Source organism: Lontra canadensis, unplaced genomic scaffold (assembly GCF_010015895.1).
Source record: "Lontra canadensis isolate GAN:19392208 unplaced genomic scaffold, GSC_riverotter_1.0 scaffold146, whole genome shotgun sequence".
Taxonomy (NCBI): domain Eukaryota; kingdom Metazoa; phylum Chordata; class Mammalia; order Carnivora; family Mustelidae; genus Lontra; species Lontra canadensis.
The window spans coordinates 3,065,673-3,089,135 of NW_022631140.1; the positions used below are offsets into that span (position 1 = coordinate 3,065,673).

The window sequence follows — 23,463 nt, forward strand, 5'->3', positions numbered from 1 at the left end:
GGGCGGAGTCAAGACCCAGGGCGGGTCCAAGCCTAAAGGGCGGGGGATGTAGGCGGGGGAAATGGGCGGAGAAAATCCGGAGGCGGGGCTGGGGCGGGTCCAAGCCCGGAGGATGGAGCGTAGGCATTAGCCGACTCCGGCCAAGCGACGAAGATCAGAGAAAGGACCGCGGAAGGCCTAGCAGGTGCAGGGCCAGGGCGAGCAGCCCGAGCAGCAGCAGCAGCCCGAGCAGCAGCCGTAGGAGCGTCCGCGCCGTACAGCCGCAGGGCCGCTGGCTCGTGGACCGCACATACTGTTCCACGACGTCCGTGAAGCGGAATTTGTCTGGCGCGTAGCCGAGCTGGGTGCGGGCCTTGGCGATCTGGAAGGTGTGCGTCACGGCCACGCTGCGCACCTGCGGGGAGAGGGCAGCCGAGAGGCGAGGCTGTGCGGGTGGGACGCACACTCCACCTTGTTTTACCGAAAAGGAAGAGAGGGCAAAGGTTTCCCTTTGGTCGCACAGCAGTTTCAAAGAACCCGTGGGCTGGATCTTACTCCTGCGATGCAAGGGAAGGTTTCCTTTGTGCCTCCCATCTGCATTTTCCTCGAGGGCGCCGGCTCCAGGAGGCCTTTTCTACAACTCCCCCAGCCTAACTGAACTTCTCAGCCCCCAAAAGGGAAGGCTCCACCCCTGCAGTTTCCCTTCCCCAGCCTAGCAAGGCGCGGGGACTCAGCAGGCACTTGCACATTCTTGGGTATGCTCTAGGAGAAGATGACCGCCCTCTCTGTGGCCTGGGTGCTGCTCTCCGGAAAAACCACCCCAGGAAACGCTCTACACAGTCCTAGGGCGCAACCTTCTTGCTCCCTCCCTGGTTAAGCTTCCCTAAAAGAGGAATTCAATTATACATAAACGATTACTCTCCAGGGTCTGGGCTGCCGTTTCTTCCCCCCTGCTGGGGTCCAGGCTTCAGGGGCGGTACTGATAGCTACCTGTAACTGAATAGGCACTGTGCTTGGCCTTATCTTATTTAATCCCCTGAGGTGGTACTACCACCATTTCCTCTTTACATTTTTCTTTACATATTTAAAAATAAAAACAGAGAGGTCAATTGACTTGCCCAGATTCACACAGATAACTCAGATTTCAACCCATTCTCTTCCCTGCTATGCTTGGACCGGGAGGATGCCCTCCCACCTCATTTCTTCCTCTCTTGTTCCGCAGCTGGACCCTGGGAAGGGGTCGGAGAAAGCTGCTCAATTCTCCCATGGCACAGAAACAGCCCCTGGCCAAGCTGCTATTCTTGGACGCCTGTAGGGGAGAGGGCAATCTTGCTCCTTTTTGCCCCAAGTAGGAAGTTCAGGACCTTGGGAGATACAGCTGGGGGCTAGATCGGCAGGGTCCTGGACACAATGCACTCAGGCTTAGATGTCACCTTCCTTTGGGAAGTCTTAACTTACTCAGAACTGGCTGAGGTGCCCCTTCTGTGTGCTCTGAAGTTCCTCATGGTTTCCTCCAATACAGCCCTTATCGCAGTTTCCCGATTGACAAGCTGTCTTCCCCTTTGGGCTGTGAGTTTCTTGAGGTAAGCGCTATGTTTTGCCTTCGCTACTCAGCACAATGCCTGGCACACAGTGGGCGCTCAAAAAATGTTCAACGAATCAGACTCTGCAACTGGAGGGCTGGTTAGTATACCACAGATTGACCAGCAGAGGGCGCCAGAGCCACAGTGTCCAGAAACCACCTTTGCTAAAGAGGGATCCCTTACCCCTTCCCTTATCCCTTATCCCTTATCCCTTCCCTGGTTGAACAGGGAAACCTGTAAGTGAAACCAGAGGGAGGGGAGCTAAGTCCCACCCAACCATAATTCAGCAGCAGTTCGGCAGCTAATCTACATGATTTTGATTCCTGAGTCATTTCACAAGCTTGAAAGCATTTAGGTTTGGTCTGGGTTCAAATGTCAGCTGTGCTACTTAAGCAAATACTCATGGGCAGGTCAGCCCTGTGTGTCTCGTTTCCTCTGGAAATGGAGATGACAATCTACAATGCACTAGTGAAAATAAAATGAGATTAGGCACAATGCCTGGCGTACCTTTCACTCAATAGATGGCTGCTATTTTCACTCTGTTTTCCTCTGCTAGTCTGGATGGCCCGAAGGAGAAACCACAGGGAAGTCAGACAGCTCTGAGCTTGAGTATGAAGCCAATGCCAGAACCTTGTGATCCTGGAGAAGTCACTAACTTCTTCAGTGCTCAGTTTATCATAAAACACGATCATAATCTCTTACCTTTCCTAACTTAGCAGGACATCAGAGAGAATCAGATGAGAGCGTGAGCTCGGAGGATTTTGCAAGTAACGCCAAACGCTATTTACAATGTACATTAAAACATCCTCTTTTAGGGGCGCCTGGGTGGCTCAGTCCGTTAAGGTTCCACTCTTGATTTCAGCTCATGTCATGACCTCAGGTCATGGTCTCAGGGGTCATGATCCCAGAGTCATGAAGTTGAGTCCTGAGTAGGGCTCCGCACTCAGCACTGAGTCTGAGTCTCTCTCTCCCTTTTCCTCTGCCCGCCCCCCCCACTTGCACGTGCTCTCTCTAGATAAATAAATAAAATCTTAAAAAAAAAAAATCCTCGGGGCACCTGGGTGGCTCAGTGGGTTAAAGCCTCTGCCTTCGGCTCAGGTCATGATCCCAGGGGCCTGCTTCTCCCTCTCTCTCCGCCAGCCTTTCTGCCTACTTGTGATCTCTGTCAAATAAATAAATAAAATCTTGGTTTCAATCACTTAATAAATAAATACAATTAAATTTAAAAAAAATCCTCTTTTAGGGAAGCCTGGGTGGCTCAAGTCAGTCAAGCATCTGCCTTTGTCTCAGGTCATGTTCCCAGGGCCTAGGATCAAGTCCCGCATATGGCTCCCTGCTCAGTGGGGAGTCTGCTTCTTCCTCTGACACTCCCCCTTCTTCTGCTCTCTCTCTCTCAAATAAATACATAAAATCTTAAAAAAAAAAAAAAAAAGAATGAAGTGACAGGGATGAGGGACCAGAGCGCATCACATTTCAGACCCGGAGAGCACTCAGCCTAAGCAAAAGCGCAGAGGTTGGGATGATTCTAAAGAAGCTGGTGCTAGATTTGGGCCCACCTGGAAGGTTCTGAGACCCCAGACAGCCACCCAGTTACGGCGTCAAAGGGGTGAGGGGTGGGGCCGGTGGGGGTGTGGACCAGGAGCTCCCGCAGCAGCGGCCCGCTTACCTCGCTCCGGGTCAGCAGCGGCGGGACACTACAGATGGGCCTCAGGGCCAGGTGCAAATACTCCATCACTGCAGCTGTGCAGGGAGAGAGGGGCCAGTGACCAGGGTGCCTCCCTCTCTGGAAGCTCCCGGAAGGCCCTCGGGGACAAAGCAGTTGGGGGCATTATTTGCTTTGCTCCGAGGAGCTGGGGGAAATCTCTTCACTTTGCCAAATTCTCCTGTCCTTGGATTCCTTTAAATCGGCAGCTCTCAGCACATGCTGGGGGGCCTTGTTTGGCTGTGAAATGTGTCACTAGTAAGTTGTCATTAATATTAAAGGACTGACATTCGAAAATAAATCAGAGCAGATGCAGTTAGCTCAAATCATGCTTCGTCCTCTCACTTCTTCTATTTCAGTGCGGTCTCTTGAGGAGGAGAGAGAGGCGTTGGAGCAGTGGTTCTCAAGCATGTGAACCACCGGACCACTTAAAAAAAATGCTCACCCTCGCCTTCCTCTTGGTGATGCTGATGTAGTTGGTCTTGAGTTGAGGCATTTTGATATTTTATAAGCTCCCCAGTGACTCGGATGTACAGCCAAAGCTACGAACTCGGGGGCGATAGCTCACTGGGAAGTGGAAATGTATATACCATCCTGTAAAACTACCAGAACCCATGGCCGATCTCTTCCCACCTGGGGGGTCAAAGAGCAACCATCACTGTGACAACGCTGGGCATGAAAAGTCACCCGGCATGTGGGGCCTGGTGGGCAAAAGTCAGCAGATCCCTGCCTTAAATGGCAAGCATCCCAGTGCATTTAAAATACAACTGATCTATCACTAAGGTCTTCCGGGAACGCAGTTGCTTGTGATTTGAGGGTCACTACCCCCTGGGGCTGACGACTCTGTGCCTGGCTCTGCATTCCAGCTGGAAGGAGGCCAACAGAGGTGGTGATGGGGGGCAGGGGGCTTGGTGAGAGTAGAGGCTGACCTGAAGGGTGAGGAAAAAGCTCCCCATACCCCAAAGGCAGCCTTGACTTTGGGGTGACCTTGGGGGACAAGGTGGCCCAGGAGACTGGCATGATGCCTCCTGCCACAGGCCCCAGGGCCGGGTGTGGGCTCTGGAGTCAGCCAAGCACAGGTATGAATTCTGCCTCTCGCTTTCTCACTGTGGCCCAACCATACCCACTCTGCAGGGAGGACAGGGTTTATACCCAGCCAGGACGAGGGGGAGGAGGCTGCCAGGCAAGGGCAGGTGGGGCTCGGAGCACCTGCCCCTGAGAGTGATGGTCTCCTGAGATCCTGTGTCCTCAGTGCTCAGCTCTGCCTATTCCTGGCCCTGGGCCTGAAATGAGGCGGTGCCCATGCACCCGGCACACGGAGGAATTTTACTACGCATACTCCTCTCCTTACCTGCTAGGTAAACCCAGGAAGTAGGCACCTGGATCCAGGGCTTGCTGTACCCCAGCTTCTCAAACTGCAAGGAGACATGGCCTGAGATGACAACAGATCTTCTGGGGGCCAGTTTGAAATGTCACATGTTCCTTTTACCCCGGGGCGAGCGGAAGTACCCTCTGATGTCCTGCCTGCTCACCCAAGAGGGAAAACACCCTGCGGCCAGCACCAACCCTGTGCCAGTCTTGAAATGGAAAACTTTGATCTAGAAAAGTAAAGTAGGGCTCGAATGCACGGATCGGTTGTTTTTATTTTTCTCACCATAGCACATACCCTCCCCAATGGCCATCCCCTGGCCACCCCATCCCTCCCACCCCCTCCGCTCCAGCAAGCCTCAGTTTGTTTCCTGAGATTAAGAGTCTCTTATGGTTTGTCTCCCTCTCTGCTTTCTTCTTGTTTCATTTTCCCCTTTTTCCCCCTATGGTTCTGTCTTGTTTCTCAAATTCCTCATATCAGTGAGATCATACGATAATTGTCTTTCTCTGATTGACTTATTTTGCTTAGCATAATATCCTCTAAGTTCCATCCACATATTGCAAATGGCAAGATTTGGTTTTTGATGGCTGCTTAGTATTCCATTGTGTATACATACCACATCTTCTTTATCCATTCATCTGCTGAGGACATCTGGGCTCTTTCCATAGCTTGGCTATTGTGGACATTGCTGCTATAAACATAGGGGTGCACGTGCCCCTTTGGATCACTACATTTGTAATTTTGGGTAAATATGCATAGGTCAGGGGCACCTGAGTGGTTCAGCCATTAAGCGGCTGCCTTCAGCTCAGGTCATGATCCCTGGGTCCTGGGCTTAAGTCCTGCATCAGGCTCCCTGCTCAGCAGGAAGCCCGCTTCTCCCTCTCCCACTCCCCCTGCTTGTGTTCCCATTCTTGCCGTGTCTCTGTCAAATAAATAAATAAAATCTTTTAAAAATATATGCATAGGTCGGTTTTTAATCTGGGATCATTCACATCATTTAGTGACTACTGACGTCTGCCCACAGCCAAAGGCACTTATCCAGGGCAGCCGCTTTGGAAAACAGTCTGACAGTTTCTCAAATGGTTAAATTAAAGGAGAACAGTCTGGCAGCTCCTCAAAAGGTTCAACAGAGAGCTACCACCAGACCCAGCAATAACACTCTTGGGTGAACACCCAAGGGAAATGAATACGTACGTACACAAAATACGTATTAACGTATTTTGTATTAACGTATTAACGTTCACAGCAGCATTAGTCATGGTAGGCCCAAAGTAGAAAAACCCTAATTTCTATCAACAGATGAAAGCATTAACAAGATGTGGTATATTCCTAGAAGGGAATGTTTTCTGGCAACAGAACAGAATGAATATTGGTATAATGCAGGCTACACATGGATGGACTTGGAAAGCACAAGCCAAAGGAGAGAAGCCCAAGACACTGTATCACATGTTTTCATTTACAGGACATGTCCAAAGAGGCAAGTCGACAGAAACAGAGTAGGCTAAGGGTTGTGTGGGGCTAGAGGTGAGGGTTGGGGTAAAGGCATAATTTCAGAGGGGTTCTTTCTTGGAGGGTGAGGAACTGTTCTAAAATTATGGTGATGGGGGCGCCTGGATGGCTCAGTGGGTTAAAGCCTCTGCCTTCGGTTCAGGTCATGATCCCAGGGTCCTGGGATCGAGCCCCGCATCGGGCTCTCTGCTCGGCAGGGAGCCTGCTTCCTCCTCTCTCTCTGCCTGCCTCTCTGCCTACTTGTGATCTCTGTCTGTCAAATAAATAAATAAAATCTTTAAAATTATGGTGATGGTTGTACAACACTGAATATATTAAAAACCATAAAATTATGTGCTTTAAATAAGTGAATAATATCTCAACAAAGCTGTTGATAGTGTTGTGCCTGAATGCCTCGAGGACAGATCCTCCAGCCCGGGGCTGCTGGTCAACCCTTTCCAGGCAGTGGTGGTCCCAAGAAGGGGTCTGTAGGATACTGGACAAGGAGGCCAGGGTTCTGTGAGGGCCAGCACCTCCCTTTGTGCCTCAGTCTACCGTCTACTTACCCCTTGTGGAGCGCCATCGGACAGTATGGGGGTCACACAAGCAAACGTGCACAGGGAAAGTCACCATAAATCAGGAATCAGGCCGGGAGGGACTATGGCAAACCAGGGGAGTACAGGTCCCCTAAAGGGGCAGCCACACCCAGCTCAGGCCAGTTCCAGTGTTGCCCAGTGGACACTATCAGCCAGAGCTGGTTTTTAATGTGAAAGCTTCTGATTTTCGGGACAGAGGAAAGGAGGACAAGGAGAGAAGATGTGCAGAATCCTGACTTCTCACTGGGGGTGGGGGTGGGCGGATGTCTGGGCACCTACCAGGGGGGCCATCCACTCGAAGAGGTTGACGCTCTCCCCGTCATTGATGTAATATGCCTGGCCACTCTGAGGGGACACACAGGGAGGGGAACATTCAGGCACCTGCCCCCCAGCCTGACGCCACCCTTCCAGATGGCTCAGCAGCTGCCCCGGTCCCCCCAATTGCCCTGAGCAGGCGCTGAGAAGTCATGGCCATTTCCCAGCCCTGAGGACAGACCTGGGTAATTCCCTTTGAATTCGGGGGCAGTCACCCTGACTAGGTATGTGACCTCCATAGAGTCACTTAACTTCTCTGGACCTCAGTTACTTCATCTGAGAAATGGGAAGAAAACAACAGGATCTCCCTTTTGGGCTGTTGGGGAGATTAAATGGAATGGCATATATAAGATTCTTAGCATTTGGTGACCATGACTTCAGGACCAACACCTGTGTCACAGGGTCACTGCAAGGGGCTCTCTGTAAAGACCCTCTCACCCCAAGCTTCCCTGAGCCTACAGTCCTATGGACCATCTTGAGTTGGGGAGAAATGGGTGTGAGCCAGGAGTCTCCTGGGGCATGGGGTGCCTTGCCCACAGCTGGGTGGGGGAGGGGAAGGAGACTCACAGCCACGTAGCCCTTGGCCGCAGTGAGGGCCTCAGCTGCCAGCACGTGGGCCTGCACCAGATTGCGCACGTGCACCCAGTTCATCCGCGTCCTGCGGTCCCCGAATCGGAATATGAATAGCCTCTTCTTGATGTGGCTCTGGAGGGAGTGATAAACACAGACTCAGGCCTGGAGTGGCTTTGAATACTATTTATGTGATGATGGCTCCCAAATTTCCAGCTCCAGGCAGAACCCTCTGGCCCAGACCCATGTCCTGACATCGCCACGTGGTGGTCACTTGTCCGTGTCCTGGAGCGAGCACCTGACCTTCCAGCTCCTGTTCGAGTCCCCCCCCACCCCCACCTCACTGGACAGCACTAGCGGCTTAGGCTGAAACCCTGGGGCCTCCATCAGCCTTCCCTTCTCTGCACTCCTCGTCCAACCCATCTGCAAATCTCACTGGCTCCGCTATTTCACTCTGTCCAGAACCCAGCTGCTTCCCACTGCCCGGGCTGCTGCCCCCCCTCCTCTCCCCGGAGACCAAAACAGCCTTCGAACCTGTCCTCACTTCTACCCATGGTCCCCACGCTTGCTCTCCACACAGCCAGGGGGATCTTCCCAAATCTTCGATCCCGTGTCTCCCCGCTCAGAACCTTCTGCTCACCAAAAGAAGTCTTGACAACGGCCGAAGAGGCCCTTCTGATCTGGCCCAGCTACCTCTACGAACTCCCCTGCCCACTGAGCTCCAGCCATGCGGGATCCCCCCAGGGTGTGCGCCAGGCTCCCATCTCAGGGCTTTGCACTGGCTGTTCCCTCTGCCTGGAAGGGTCTCCCTCCCACCTAGCGTGTTGCACCTGCCACCTGCTCAAGGAGGCTCCCTGGCTGCCCGGCGGGGGGGGCCCAGCTCCCACACCCTGCTCCCCCTTTCCGGTTTCTTTGCATCACACCTCGCACTTTCAAACACTCTTCATCATTTATCATGTTTATTCCCCATCCCCTGTGAGAACAGAAGGCCCTCCAGGGCGGGAATGGTCTGTTTTGCTCACTGATCTGTGACAAAGCCCAGAGCAGTGACCTTTCTCATTCCCGGGTTTGTACCCAAGCTGCCTACTTGGTTTGAAATACATTTCCTCTCCCACCGCATTTCCTTGGTTCATTCTCTCTTCCCCTTCCACACAGCACAGGCACCATCCTGGAGCTCCCCTGTCGGCTCGCTCTGCTGTGCTCCCGTATTCTCGTTCTTCCCTCCACACAGGCCCGGCCGCACTGGCTCCGTGACTGTGGCGTCTGTCTCTCTGACCAGGCTGGGAGCGATCTGAGGACAAGGCCCACAGTCCCTCACAGCTGTATCACTGGCACCTGACTCTGGAGGGAGGCTTTCTAGAGGAAGACCTTGGGCTGACAGCATGGGCTGAGCTCTCAGGCCCCCGGGGAGCCCACAGGCTCCCTATGCCTCTCCGGGGTCCTAGCTCTGGGACTCCCTGACCTATGCCTAACCCAGGCAGGTGCACACTGAGACCTCTGTTCCTGGTGGGTCCATAGAGGTAGGGTCATCTCCCAGAACTAAGAGTCCCAGGCTCGGGATGTTGCTCCACAGAGAGATTGTGGGCTGGAAGGGCCCCGATCCATGCACACAGCAGCCAGGCTCGTCCTGAGCCTCAGGCCCAGGGCCAGGCTGACATACCGCCACGCGGGGCAGGTGCCTCTGCTCTTCGGGCCCATAGATCCCTGGGGGCCGGAGCACACACGTCCGCAGAGTGCCTCCTCCTAGGATACAGGGAGGGGAGTCAGGGGCCTGGAGAGGGGTGGTCCAGCAGGGAGACACACAGAAATGCTGTCCAGACCACCTCACCCAGCACTCGACAGACGTAATCTCCTTTCACTCCCTTCAGAGTCAACTGTGCCCATTTTACAGTGTACTCCGTCTTCCTTTGGGGGCCCCTCTCTCTCTGCACAAGGTCTTAGGGGCCTGTCAGTCTGGATGCACCAGAAGTGTCACTGTCCCCTGAGGTGGTGGCCATGGGACACCAAGGACATATTCAAGCCGGGCCAAGGACATATTCACACCCAAGAACGTGACTCAGCATCACCGACACTGGGATCTGAAATCCTACGAGTGGGTTCATCCTGAAGAGACTGGTCACCACCTCCTGCTGCGGAGTCCCCGGGGCTGCCCCGACCCTATCCTTTCTGAGCCCTGGTGGTCATTCTTCTGGAAGTATATTTCCCAAAAACGATCCCACATCCTTCTACTACAAGTTCCTTTTCCCATCAACTCAGCCAGGGGCAGTGTCATTGGTCATAACCAAACACCCTGGCGGCCTCACCGCCAACATCCCCACTTTACCATGAGGCCAATATAGTGGGTTGAGGGGTGGCCCCCGAAAAAGATAGGTCCATGTCCCGGAACCTGCGGATATGACCATATTTGGACGCACGTCTTTGCAGATATAAAGAAGGATCTCAAAATGAGATCATTTTGGATTATCCGGTGAGCCCCAAATCCAACATCTTTGTAAGAGACTCACAGAGAAGACACATTTGGACCCTAAGAATGCGGGGGGCCACCATAAGCTGCTGAGACCTCCCCTACAGCCTTTGGAGGGAGATCAGCCCAGGTTGATCTCAGACACCTGTGAACTGAGAACCATGAGAGAAGACATTTCAGTTTTAAGCCACCACGTTTGCCATCAATTGTCCCATTTGCCCTGAGCTGAGATCTGCAATTCTGGGGGCTCCGTGCCAGAGACCAGAGCCCTCCACGCTGAGTTAGAGGCAGAGTCTCAGGGACCTGCTTGTGTTAGCAGGGATTGGAAATCATCCAGGGTGACCATGGCTGGACTCCTGGAAGGCAGGTATCAGGTGAGCTTTTCTGTAAACAGTCTGCGGCTAATTTTAAACTCTGGGTCACCTGGGCATGATGGGGGGAGGTCTGGTTGCAGCGGACATTGGCCGGCGGGGTGCTGGGCAGTGACGTCAAGGAGGGGTGGAGCCCAGGGTATCCATGACTCCTGAGCACGGAAAGCTGGGGATGCTCATATAAATAATTCTTGGCCAAAGGATTAAATGTCTGGTTTACAGGCTGCTGCTCCGGCCAGGGAAGGCCCCAGGCAGAGAAGAGAATTCAACCACATAGCATCAACCCCCTGGGAAAACCCAGCTGGATGTGTGTTTGCACTGGGGTCAGGGGTCAAGGCCTGACATGTCCAGGGTGCCAGGGCCGGATGGGGAAGATTTTAGGGAAAAGAACCCATGCTCGATGGCTTGCTCAGCTGTGGCAACAGTGAAGCAGGATGGTTCAGCTCCAGGCTCTAGTGTTAGATTAGACCCTCCTGGTGTGGGGGGAAGGGGAGTTCAAATCCCACCTCTGCCACCTAACAGCTACAGGACCTTCAGGAAGTCTGTTCACCCTGCAGCCCCAGCCTCCCCTCCATAAATCCACAGATCATCATTGCAAACATCCGTCACTCTCCAAATCTACCTGGCTCCTGAGTTTTTATACTTTAGATAGTAAGAGAAACCACATTTTCTGATTCTTTTTCATTTCTGGGTTTTGGAAAGCGAATAGTGATAATTTGGACAGCAAGGAATTTATCTGGATCAGTCTGGCTCCTGAGTTTGGAAAGCAGGGGACCCCCCAGGTTCTTAGTTCACGCAGATGATGTGAAGCGTTACTGAGAACTCTGCACATAAAATGAGCATGTAAAACAGGGCCAGGAAGTGCTCGGCAAATGCAAACCGTCCATATTCCTTTTTTTTTTTTTCTTTTTAAACAGTGCCTGTTATTATTTTATTCTCATACGAGCTCTTCGAGGGAGATTCCATTATCATCCCCATTTTGTTACAGGTGAGGAGCCTGAAGAGTGGAAAAAAGTATATTGCCCAAGATCACATCACAAAGGTAGGAGGTGGTGGAGCCTGGATTTGAACTCACCTCAGCCTGAGCCAGGGTGTGGGAGCAGCCACTGCGTCATACTGACACCTGTCTATGTTCTTTTTCAGTTTTTAAGATTTTTTAAAGCGTGCTATGGGGGGGGTGCAGGGCAGAGGGAGAGAGAGAATCCTGACGCAGACTCCCCACTGAGCGGAGAGCCCAACGCAGGGCTCAGGCCCAGGACCCTGAGATTGGGACCTGAGCCAAAATCAAGAGTCGGCCGCTTAACTGCCTGAGCCGCCCAAAGGCCCACCTATCCCCGTTCTATCACTGCTTCTCTGTGACCACAGGAGGGCGCCGCAGCTGTATCATCCAGTAAATTATTGAACTTGGAGCCTTAGAGCCCTCGCTTGCGTGGGCCTTCAGCCGCGCTCTGCCTCATCCCATACTCAGGATTCTGCACTCTGTTAACCTAAAGAACATATTTAAACTGGATCCTCTCCTACGTGGCAGAAAAAAGACCCACTTCTATCTGGCCTCTTCCCTCGCTCAAGACGGTGAGTAACATGAGGGCAGAGACTGGACCGGACTTTCTCAGGACTGTATCCCCAGTTGGGGGTTGGGCACACGGCAGGGGTTAGAATCTGTGGAGTGATGAGTGACGAAGGCCCTGGGAGCTGTCCTTTCCAAGAAAGGTGAGCCTCAGAGACACAGAAGCTAAAAGCCAGACTCCCCCACGCACTCTGGGGCCGGCGGCAGGGCCCCAGGGTACTCACCTGGGAGAGGAGTTCCGTTGGCCATGAGGGTCAACTGGTCGGCGATGGCTTTGGTTCGCGAGTAGTGATCTGTGTGCTGCCGGAAGACAGGGACAAGAGAGCCACCGAGCAGGGTTCGGCGACCCTGCTGACACCGGGCCGGCCCCTATGCTTCAGACCACACAGGGGTGGGATTCTGGGGACTCCCCCTGAGAAATGGCCAAGTCCTGAGACCCAGTGCCATTCCTTTCCCCCAAGGTGGCAGCCACAGGAGCAGAGTTTGGAGCAGTAACAACAAGCAGGGTACCTCCACTCAGGGAGGCTCCTGCTGGCGCCCGGGGCCTGCTCTGGGATGCGGGCGGATGCTGCACGTGGGCTGGATGGACTTTTTCCGTGTAGTTCTTTAGTGCTCGTGGCTTTTCCCCATAACATCCCATTTCCTGCTCACTGCACCCCCACAAGGCAGAGTGGTCACGCCCAGCTAAAGAAACAGAGGCTCAGAGGAAAGTGACTTGTGCAGAGTCCCACAGGTAGAATGTGGGTTCTACCTGGGCTGGCTCAAGGCCAGGTCTGTGTGATTTCAAAACCCCTGCTGCTGGCGTGACCCACTGAAACAGGAGACGGGTCGTGCTACTCAGTTTGAGGGACCCCTTCTTCCTGGGACTCACCCTGAGTTGAGAGGTTGACCCCGTTTTTCACCCATCCCGACCCTGTGGCCTGGGGTGGGGGGTTGTCCCAGGCCCTGTGGCCCTGCCCACCTCTCCTGGAAGCCAGGTACCTTCTCCAGCGGGAAATATGGCACAGAGTCCTCATCACCCTGTTCTATGGGCTTCCCGCCGAAAACGACGTTGACGGTGCTGGTGTAGATGAGCCTTGGGACCCGCCGACGGACACAAACTGCAATGACGGGGCACAGGGCAACACACACACACACACACACACACACACACACACACACACACAGCCCATGTGAGTTTTCTGAGGAGCTGGGACCCAGTCTTGGACACACATCCTGGCCCTGGGGTCCGCCCAGAATCCAGAGGCACTCAGGAGGGAAGGGGTGTGGGTCACGTCCCTGCTCTGTGGGGTCCCAGGGGCAAGGCTGGCTCACTCCTTCTCAGTGTGGCCGTAGCCCCTGAGCTACCTTTCTGGGGACAAGTCCGAAGAAAGTCTCACTCGAAGGGGACATAGAAAAAAAGACACTCTAGAATCAGAGAGAAAAACAGGACAAGGCAAGACATGCCCAGAGGCCGCAGGTGTGGGTCTTGTATTTTGGGGCTTCAGTGACTTTTCTAATCCCAAATACCTGAAATGCAAACCCCGTGCTACCTGTGTCCCCAGACATGCTGTGGCCATGCTGACCCATCCCACATGGAAGCCTGGGCAGGTCCGCAGTACAGTGAGGATGTGCTGCCCACAGGCCCTCCGCTGGCGTGGGCAGGGGGAGGGGAGGAGGGTCCCCCCTCTGTCCCCCTGCCCTGTCCCCAGAGCTGGGCCTGTGGCAGGAAAGGGGACAGAGCAGGAAACACACAGCAGGTCACACTGAGCTCTGAGTGCCTACCACTGATCACCAGTTTGGTGCCTCCAACATTTATAGACTCAATCTGCTCTTTTTGCAGCTAAAAGACAAGAGGGAGGTGGGAGAGTCGGTACTGCTCAGGCCTCGTCATGGAAGGTGGGTAAAGCTGGGCTTCGGGTGGGACCAGGCAGGGATGCAAACTGTCGGGGCTGGGCTCAGGAGCAAGGATCTGAGAGGCCCGCAGGCGGTGCAGGAGCCCGGGGCCCCAGGGCCCAGCTCTGCCACCATCCATCCCCCTGGGAAGGCCAGCACACAGCTCCATCTCCCACCTGGCCCTCAGCTCCCCCGCCTGCAAAGGGAGGGCAGACCCCCTTGGGCGGTCGATAAGATTGAATACACCCACGGGAGGACCTGGGACCCTGGGACGGTGTGTGACACAGAAAAGGGACCCAAAATGTGTGGGATCATTTCCTCACTCTGGAAGTCTGGGTTTCCTTGGCTGTTGGACAGGGTGACACTGTCCCTGCTCTAGCGAGGTTAGGGTGCGAAAATAAAAACACCTTGTCTACACAGAGAAAGCTGCTTGTGTTCCCCGGGACAGGGCGAAGCCTTTACATCTCTCTTAATTCTCACAACGAACAGGAGGTGGGTTCCGTCTCAATTTTTAGACTATGAGTTTTTTTGTTTAATAAGTAATAGAATCACAAAGTTAAAAATAGCTCAAATAGGGGCATCTGGGTGGCTCTGTCGGTTAGGTGACTGACTCTTGGTTTCAGCTCAGGTCATGATCTCAGGGTGTTGGGGTGGGGCCCAGGGTTGAGCTCTGTGCCTAGCACATAACTTGCTTGAGATTCTCTCTCTCCCTCTCTGCTCTTCTCCCTCCCCCCTCGTTCTCTCTCAATAAATAACAAACTAAAAAAATAGAATATTTTTTAAAAACCCTCAAACAGTAAAAGAGGTGTACGGGAAAAAGGAAATTTCCTTCCCACTCCTGATTCCCAGCCTTCCCCCAACCCCCTAGCAGAGGCAACCACTGTTACAGTCTGTGTATTTCTAGAGATAATCTATGTTTATGAATATCAGCACACAAGTACAAATGAGCATATAAATATTTATCCTAGTTTCTTCCTTTTTTTAAAATACAAACAGGAGGATACCAAACACTGTTTTTGTGCCATGGAAATTATTCTGTTATCAGCACATTCTGAGAGAACTCCAATGTGTGGATACCTTACAATTTATTTAAATAGTCCTTAACTGACCGGCATTTACGTTACATCCTGTGTTTTGTTATTATGAACAAAGCTGCAAATGTAGGCGTAGTGTGATTTCGGAGCCTGAGGATATCTCTGTATGTTCTGACAGGCCCCCTCACACTGAGGAGGTTCTGACGTGAAAACCAGTACAGATGAGGAAACAGAGGCTCAGAGAGGTTAGGTTAACTCGCCCTAGGTCCCACAGCTAGAAAGTGACAGAACTAGCATTTGGCCCCATGGATGCAAAATGTGGGCAGGGTTTCGTGTAAGTCCTTCCTGGATCAAGTGTCCCCCAACCAAGTACTAACCAGGCCCCACCCTGCTTAGCTTTCGAGATCAGCCAAGATCGGGTGTGCTCAGGGTGGTATGGCCATAGACCTTCCTGGCTTAGGTGAAGGGTGATAACAAACACACAGCATGGTGGCAGGCGGGGCTGGAGGGCGTGTGTGTGGGCAGAAGCAGGATCTGAAGCCTGATCTAACTCCAGATGCTGTATGCGGCGGGGGGGGGGGGGGGGGCTCACCTTCTCAGCACCGGACATTCCATAGGAGGCCACGTGGAAGACACAGTCCACCCCTTCGAAGGCACGGTACAGGGCTTCTTCATCGCGGACATCCGCCTGAAACAGAGAAGGAAGAGACGGGGACCGGAGGTTTGGGTCCAAGGCAGAGATACCAACTGTGCACCTTGCCAGGTCCCAGCCCCGGTCCCCTGACCCCACCCTGGCCAAGCTCCTGTAGGAGAGGCTGTGGGGCAGGAGGTACTAGATGATTCTACAGGGTGTCACTGGCTTCAGCGTCACTGGCCCCATTTATCAAGCTAAGTCGCAGGGGGCTGTGCTGGCTGTTTTAAGCGCGCTATCTCACTGACTCCCTATCGACCTTCGTGAAGCCTTCCTTCCCCGGATGAGAACACGAAGGCTCCAAGATGTGGAGCCTTGTTGCCCCGCTTCAAAAGTCCCACTCCAAGAGCCTGTGCTTTTCACTGGCCTCACATCAGATGCTGTCCCCACACCTCCACCATGAGCCTGGGCCCCCCACCCGTTCCCCGAGATGCTCATCACTGCACCTGGATGAACTCGGTCCCCGGGGACAGCTCCCACTGTGGTCTGCGGAGGTCGAGCAGTAGGACGGAACTGCCACTCTTGGCCAGGCTGGAACCCAGGCTAAAGCCCAGGTAGCCTCCTCCTCCGGTCACCAGAACCTTCTGCCGAGGGGCCTGCATGTGTGTGGCCTGAGTCTTTAGCTGCGGGGCTGATGTGGTGGCTATCTCTGGCTCACTGGGTTTGGGCCCAGTTCCAGACCCCCTTCTGGGCCGAGGCTCTACCCCTGGTCCAGGTAATGGTGCAGCTTCTGCCCTAGGTACCGGCCCAGGGACTGACCCAGCTCCTGCCCCAGGCCCCAGACCCAGCCCAGGTCCTGATGTAGTACCAGGCCCTGGCCCAGGTCTGGACCCAGCACCAAGCTCTGGTCCGGTTTCCAGAACCACACCACGTCCTGGCCCATGTCTGGACCCAGCACCAAGCCCTGGTCCAGGTTCTAGAGTCACACCAGGCCCTGGTCCAGTTTTCAGAACCACACCAGGCCCTGGCCCATGTCTGGACCCAGCACCAAGTCCTGGTCCAGGTTCTAGAGACACACCAGGCCCTGGTCCAGTTTCCAGAACCACACCAGGCCCTGGCCCATGTCTGGACCCAGCACCAAGTCCTGGTCCAGGTTCTAGAGACACACCAGGCCCTTGTCCAGTTTCCAGAACCACACCAGGCCCTGGCGCATGTCCAGACACAGCACCAAGCCCTGGTGCAGGTTCTAGAATCATACCAGGCCTCGGCCCAGGTCCTGACATAGCACCAGGCCCCAGAACAGTAGCAGGCTCTGCTCTAGATCCTGAAGCAGTACCTGGCCCGGGCCTTGGCCCATGTCCTGACATAGCACCAGGCCCCAGAACAGTAGCAGGCTCTGCTCTAGATCCTGAAGCAGTACCTGGCCCGGGCCCAGGCCCTGACTCCCACCCCAGGCCTGAGACTCCTCCCCAGGCCTGGCAGACAGGGCAGCCCTTCTCACCCTGGCCTGCAGCTCTGCAGGCCTCCTGGGAGGAGGCTGCTGGGTTGGCCTTCATCCTCTCCTGAGCCTCGCAGGCCAAGGGATCTGTCCGCCTGCAGAGAAAAACAAAAGAAAGGATATTCTTGAGTTGTCTCAAGTCATGTGGAGTAGCAGGCTAAGGGGAACTCCTGATGGGGCTCAGAGACACTCTGACTTTCCAGTGAAACTGCCCCTTTCAGAATTTTGAGAACTTTCAAGGTGCTGCTTCCTCCCTTAGAAAGTGTCAGAGACAAAGGCAGTCAGGCCTTGGGCTTTACAGCTGGGGAAACTGAGGTGCAAAGTCACACTGCATGGCTGAACTTTACACCAAGCATTCCTGATTTCTCTACCAGTTCCTTAAAATCCCAGCTCCTGTGTAGCACCAGAGGAAGACAGATCCAATCAGGCCCAAGGGAACCTCACCAGACTGGGGGGTGACTGCTTTGTGACTGGGAAGATGGGGAGGGAGGGCTTCCTGGAGAAAGAGGGGGAAGGTAGAGGAGGGAGAGGAGGGAGAGAAGGAGAAATAGAGGGAGGAGATGAGGAGGAGGAATCCACATGGGATCCAAAAGGGCTCTGTGCTCAGAAACCGGCACGCGATTCCAAGTGTCGCACGGCCTCTACCCTGAAAGCCGCTGCCTCCAGTTCTCCCGGGCCCACCCGCTGTGCAGGGAGCTGGCACTACAGGTCTGTCCAAGCCCTCTGCTGGATTCAGGGTCAGATGTGTGAACCCTGAGGTCCGGCACCGAGGGTCCTGCTGTCCTCACTCCAGACTCCAAATGAGCCAGGCTGTCAGTCACTGTCACCACCATCGTCTCACCCCCACCCCATGCCCAACCCCATTCCACCTAAGACAGGGTTGGCACCAAGGGCCAGATAATCATCATTGCCAGTAATCATGGCAGCAACCGTGTCCGGGGGGCCAGCCATTGGCCAGGCCCTGTGGATAGAGACAGGTGTCTTTTCCCTGCACGATGCCTACTGGGTGTAGAAAAGAACAGGCACCGAGTGACTGAGTGATAAGCCCCATGGTTGTTGCTGGTGGTGTCATGAGGCAGGGACCCTGATAGTTATAGGGACTCTTATCTTTTAGTCTCTGTTGTCACTGCCCTGCTCTTCAAAGTTGCAGGTGAGGGACCCGGTCCCAGCCTGCACGAACACTGGCACTCATGGGTTTAACAGTGGGGAGGCACACCAAATCTGAGTCTAATTCCCCCGTAGAGACGGGAGAGGAGGCAGCCCCACAGCAGAGCCCTTCTCTACTCAGGTCTCTGTTCTGGGGACGGGTCTCTGGGACCAGAGCCATCTTCCTAGCCTGTGCGGTTGCTTTTTTTGTGTGACCAACACTGGGTGTGCCCTCAGGCAAAAGCCTTAAAACCTCACTGCACCTCGGTGTCCACAGCTGTAAAATGGACCCAGACAGTCCTGGCTGCTCCCTCCGCCTCACGGGGTGGTCACGAAAGACCAGATGCCAGAGCCCTTGGCGAACCACCGGAAAGCCTGCTCCAGGAGGGCCTCATTCATTGCAGCACCTGGAACGGTGCTGGCGCCCAGCAGGTGGGAAGCCGCTGCTGATTGCTAAGAGCTCTTCTGCACCTGGGACCACCGGGTTGACCCCAGCCGCGATAGCACTGTATTGCGCTGGCAGTCCTGGGCACTAGAGGCTACTGTTCCCATCACCCAGAGCTGGAAACTGGGGCTCAGAGAACATTCGCGAACTTTGATGGGATCTCAATAAATGGGTCGGCCTGGATCAAAGTCACTGGGGACCCAAAGTGGGGTTTGGTGAAAGGAACTGGGGAAGGGGCGTCAGGGACCTACCCTGTCCATTTTGCCTCGGGGGGACGGGCAGGAGAGGGTGGTCTCCACTCAGAGAGCAGCCCGGCCCCGCAGCTCCCGGCGTGTCGTCCGGGGACCCCCCGCCCGCCGCGCCCCCTGCCTCCGCGGCTCCCGCAGCCCCCCCCGGCGCTCACCCGGCCAGGCTCCCGCGGCGCTGCGTGCTCGCGGCGCTGCGCGCACAGTCTCCGTGCGGAGCCCGCGCGCAGCGTGGCGGCCGCCTCCCGGGGCGGAGCCGGGAGGGGCGGGGCGGGGCTCCGGGACCGCCCCGTGCCGGCCCCGCCCCGCCCTTTCCCCGCCTCCAGCTCCCCGCGCGAGAACAGGCGCGTTGTCCCGGACGGCGGCAGCAGGCTCTCATGGAGGGGAAACTGAGGCTGGTCAAATAGGGAGAGGGTGCAGGGGGCCTAGCTGCTGGTGGGGAAAGGACGCAAAGCCCCTGCGGGCCAGGCCTATCCTGCCGCACAGTGGTCCTAGAGCCCCAAGAAACAATGTTTCTTTACCCCTTCCCCTTCCGTCTGTTTACAACACAGTAGTTATGTTGAATTGTGTACCTGCCCCACCCCCACCAAATTGACGTGTTGAAATCCTACCCCCACCCCTTCCCCGTACCTCAGAGTGTGACCTTGGAAACAGGCACGGCAGATGTGATTAAGGATAGGTAATAGAGAGCAGGGCCTAGTCCAATAGGACATGTCCTCGTGGAAGCTGGAAATGAGGGCACAGACGTGCACGCAGGGAGAGCATCACACGAAGATCGGAGTTATGCTGCCACAAGGCAAGGAAGTCCAAGAAGCCAGGAGGGAGGCCTCTCACAGACCCAACCGAGCGCCTTCGGAGGGAGTGGGGGCTTGGCGGGACCTTGACTTCAGCCTCTTCAACTGGACACCGTCCGTTCCTGGTGTTTCACGCCGGTCGGTGTGTGGTACTTTGCCATGACAACACCAGCAAAGCAAGACAAACCCCAGAGGCCATTATCTCTATGTCTGTAAGAGGTGACACGGAAGGGCGGCTACCCGAGGCGGTGACCAGACCGAGATCCACTGAGGCAGGGGCTGCGGTCACTGCTGCCTCCCTGGGCCCAGCAAGGAGACCGGCCAAAGCTGCAACTTGTCAAGCCTCAGTGAACCGTGGTTTGCTTGTTTGTTTGTTTGTTTGTTTGTTTGTTTTAAGTAACTGATGAATTTTTACTTCCTTATTGAAGATCTAGAACATTTCCTGCACCTCAGATGTCCCCCCTATGCCTCTCAGGACAGGCTAACCACTATTCTGACTTCTATTGCCAACAAGAGTTTTGCCTGTTCTTGAACTGGATGTAAATGGAATTGCACACTGTGTACTCTTCTTTTGCCAGCCTGACATTGTTCATAAGATTGAGGCATCTTGTTGAATGAAAAAGATAAATATCCTAAATATTTCACATTTTTAAAATTGTGGTGTAGAAATGTACATGGTACAAATGTCTCACAAACGTATCAGACTGTACAGTTATATCACAATGCATTTGTCCATTCTACCAGTGGTGGACATCCAGGTTGTTTCCAATTTTTGGTTCTTATGAAAAATAATGTGAAAAATGTTCGGTTCCTTTTTTTCTTTTTAATTTCTTTTCAGCATAACAGAATTTATTGTTTTTGCACCACACCCAGTGCTCCTTGAAATATGTGCCCTCCTTAATACCCACCATCTGGCTCCCCCAACCTCCCACCCCCGCCCCTTCAAAATGAAAAATATTTGGTTCTTATGAATAGTCTCCTATAAATCTTTTTTATTTTTATTTATTTATTTATTTTTAAAGATTTTGCTTATTTATTTGACAGAGACAGAGAGATTACAAGTAGGCAGAGAGGCAGGCAGAGAGAGAGGGGGAAGCAGGCTCCCCACCAAGCAGAGAGGCCGATGCGGGGCTCCATCTCAGGACCCCAAAATCATGACCCGAGCCGAAGGCAGAGGCTTTAACCCACTGAGCCACTTATAGGGGCCCCTATAAATCTTTTTAAAAAAATATTATATTTATTTGACAGAAGCGCACATAAGCAGGGGGAGGGGCATAGGGAGAAGCAGACTCCCCACTGAGCAGGGAGCCTGATACCCTGGGATCATTACCTGAGCCCAAGGCAGACACTGAACCCACTGAGACACCCAGCCACACCTCCTGTACGTCTTCTATGGAATACAGGCATCTGTTTCTTTTGGAGTGGAATTTCTGGATCAGTTTTACAAAGTGGTTGAAACAAGTCACACCCCTCCCACTCACGCAAAGCATGAGAGTTCTAGTTGCTCCATATCTTGATAGTGTCAGTCTTTTTACTTTTTGTCATTCTGGTGGGTGTACCGTGGTATCTCATTGTGGTTATAATCAGCATTTCACTGATGGGCAAGGCTGCTGAGCACCGTTTCATATACCTGTTGTCCATTTGTACCTGTTTGTTTTGTCTATTTAAAAGAATTAGAATATTTATCTTTTTCTTATCTATTTTTTATGTTTTTCTTATATAAATATAAAAATATATTCTTATATATAGGAATATAAATATACTTATTTCTTATATAAAGAACTTTTGGAGTTCTTCATATATTCCACATATGAATCTTTTTCATCTTTTTTTACAAGATTTTATTTATTTATTTGAGCGAGAGAAAGAGAGATGGTGAGAGAAAGCATGAGCGGGGAGGAGAGGGAAAAGCAGGCTCCTCGCTGAGCAGGAAGCCCGATGTGGGGCTTAATCTCAGGACTCTGGCATCATGCCCTGGGCCAAAGGCAGATGCTTAACCGACTGAGCCACCCGGGCACCCCTGTATAGGAATCTTTTTTTTGTTGTTTCTCATAGGAATCTTTTAATAAAATTTTATATCACCAAAAATGTACACATATACACGTAGATGAACCAATCATCACTTCAGCTTAAAACTCATTTGGATTATAATTTAATTAAATTCAAGCCATTTTTTGTCTCAGGAGTGACCCCAGACCACATAATACATGACATATTCGCTTCATATGTACACAGCAGGGCGGGGCCCAGCAGACTCAGCCTGGTTTTCACCGGCTTGAGCAGAGCACTCTCTCTCTGCACTTGGCTCCAGAGCAGACCTGCAATCCAGTTCGGTTGAACAGGTAAGGGGGCAGGTGGGAAGCCCCACTTGTTTCTTCTCCCAAGATGGGCTGAGGCTGAATCTATAACCCCCCTTACCATGGACCAGGGTGGTTGGAAGCACAGAGTGAGGGGGTCAGGGTAAAATAACACGCTCTGGCCTGTTCCTAGAGCTGGGCTTCCACAACCAAGCAGGATGCTCACAGTTTACTCCATCGGCCCCGTGGCAGGTCCTGGGGACCTAGAGATGGTTATAGGACACCAGCCTCATCCTGGGAGCACACAGTCAAGAAAAGTGGGCAGGGAAGCAAGGAAGCATGACACGGAGTGCTGGGTGTAATAAGTGGTCAGTGTCATGGCTATGAAAAGGGATGTTTGGCCAGGACACAATGGAAGGTAGGCGGGAGGGTCCCAGCTCTTGGTGGGTCTCAGGGGCCTCTTCATAGTGGAGCTGATGCCATTTGAACTGTGTCTTCATTGATGAGCAGGAGTCACCGGGCAGAGGGTGGTGAGAGGGCGTTCCAGGCAGGGCGTGATACAAAGCTTCCCAGGGAGTGACAGTTCTGTGGCTGGAGTGTAGGGGGTGTTGGGGACAGGGCAGGAAAATCAGGGTGGACCCAGGATGACAGAGCTTTCCTTCCCTCAGCTTCCCGGGAGCCCTGGAGCCTGGGATCATGTTTCCTGGGCATGAACGCTGGGTTACAGCTTTCCCAGGGCCAATGTACGCTCAGTGAGTGAGTATTCGTAGGCTGGTCTTTCTGTATAGAGGAATCATTTCTGGTCCCCCTCCCCCATAGCCATTACTATGAAACCGGACATGCTGTCTGGCCCTTGGAGGATATATACAAGACGGAGAGGCTAACCTCTCCTCTTACCTGAGAACACTTGTCTAAAGAGGAGTAACATTTGGTTCTATGTTGTTTTTCTTCTGGAGTTGGGACCTAGTGGACAGGAGATGAAGTAAGATGGCCCCCTTGATGCCCAGATTTCTGGGCCTGGTGTGGAGAAGCAGGGCAGGAGCTCTTGAGGAAGGCTCGCATAACCAGGGGCCACGTGGTCTTGAGGAGGCCCCGGGGTCTGGGTGGCCCGGAGCCACAAGGCATGTGGGGGGGTTGCTTGAAGGGTATACCTGAAGGACTGGGCCTTCCAGAGGAATCTTCTGGCCTTGGTGATCTCCTGGGCCAATCTCCTTAAATCATCTCCTTCAAATGGTGGCAACACGGGATCCTTGGAAAGGGGAAATGAACGTGAAGTTAGATCCATTAAATGACTGGATGCAACCTGAAAATCCAAAATCTCAGTGGAAAAATTTTAGAGTTAATCAAATGTGGCCTTCTACCCAATGCAGGAAATCCATAGGCTTTGGTTTACATACTTCCAGGGACAAAGAGCTCACCACCTGTCAAGGCAGTCATTCTGCAGATGGGACACTTTGAGATAAGGTGTGTGAGGGTCTGTGCCGGGAATGGGTG

At 53.5% G+C, this 23,463-nt stretch overlaps 2 protein-coding genes across 5 annotated transcripts in view; both read right to left on the reverse strand.

Annotated features, from left to right (window-relative positions):
* Positions 1-144: 144 nt before the first annotated feature.
* On the reverse strand, positions 145-17,107 carry SDR42E2 (short chain dehydrogenase/reductase family 42E, member 2). Its single transcript, XM_032844013.1, has 12 exons — positions 16,976-17,107; positions 16,051-16,891; positions 15,506-15,601; positions 13,769-13,826; positions 12,986-13,104; positions 12,229-12,304; positions 9,263-9,345; positions 7,600-7,737; positions 6,997-7,062; positions 4,616-4,679; positions 3,229-3,302; positions 145-394 (listed from the first exon to the last, which is right to left on the reverse strand). The coding sequence occupies exons 1-12, from the start codon at positions 17,098-17,100 to the stop codon at positions 155-157; spliced, it is 1,980 nt and encodes a 659-aa protein (XP_032699904.1). The 5' UTR covers positions 17,101-17,107; the 3' UTR covers positions 145-154.
* Positions 17,108-22,150: 5,043 nt separating this feature from the next.
* VWA3A (von Willebrand factor A domain containing 3A) overlaps positions 22,151-23,463 on the reverse strand; it is a 64,602-nt gene continuing 63,289 nt past the window's right edge. For all 4 annotated transcript variants that reach the window (XM_032844022.1, XM_032844021.1, XM_032844023.1 and 1 more), the window contains 3 exons: positions 23,121-23,218; positions 22,867-22,932; positions 22,151-22,560 (listed from right to left, as the gene is read on the reverse strand). In XM_032844022.1, coding sequence (XP_032699913.1) covers positions 22,881-22,932; positions 23,121-23,218 — 150 coding nt within the window. In that variant the 3' untranslated portion in view covers positions 22,151-22,560; positions 22,867-22,880. The remainder of the gene's footprint in view (positions 22,561-22,866; positions 22,933-23,120; positions 23,219-23,463) is intronic.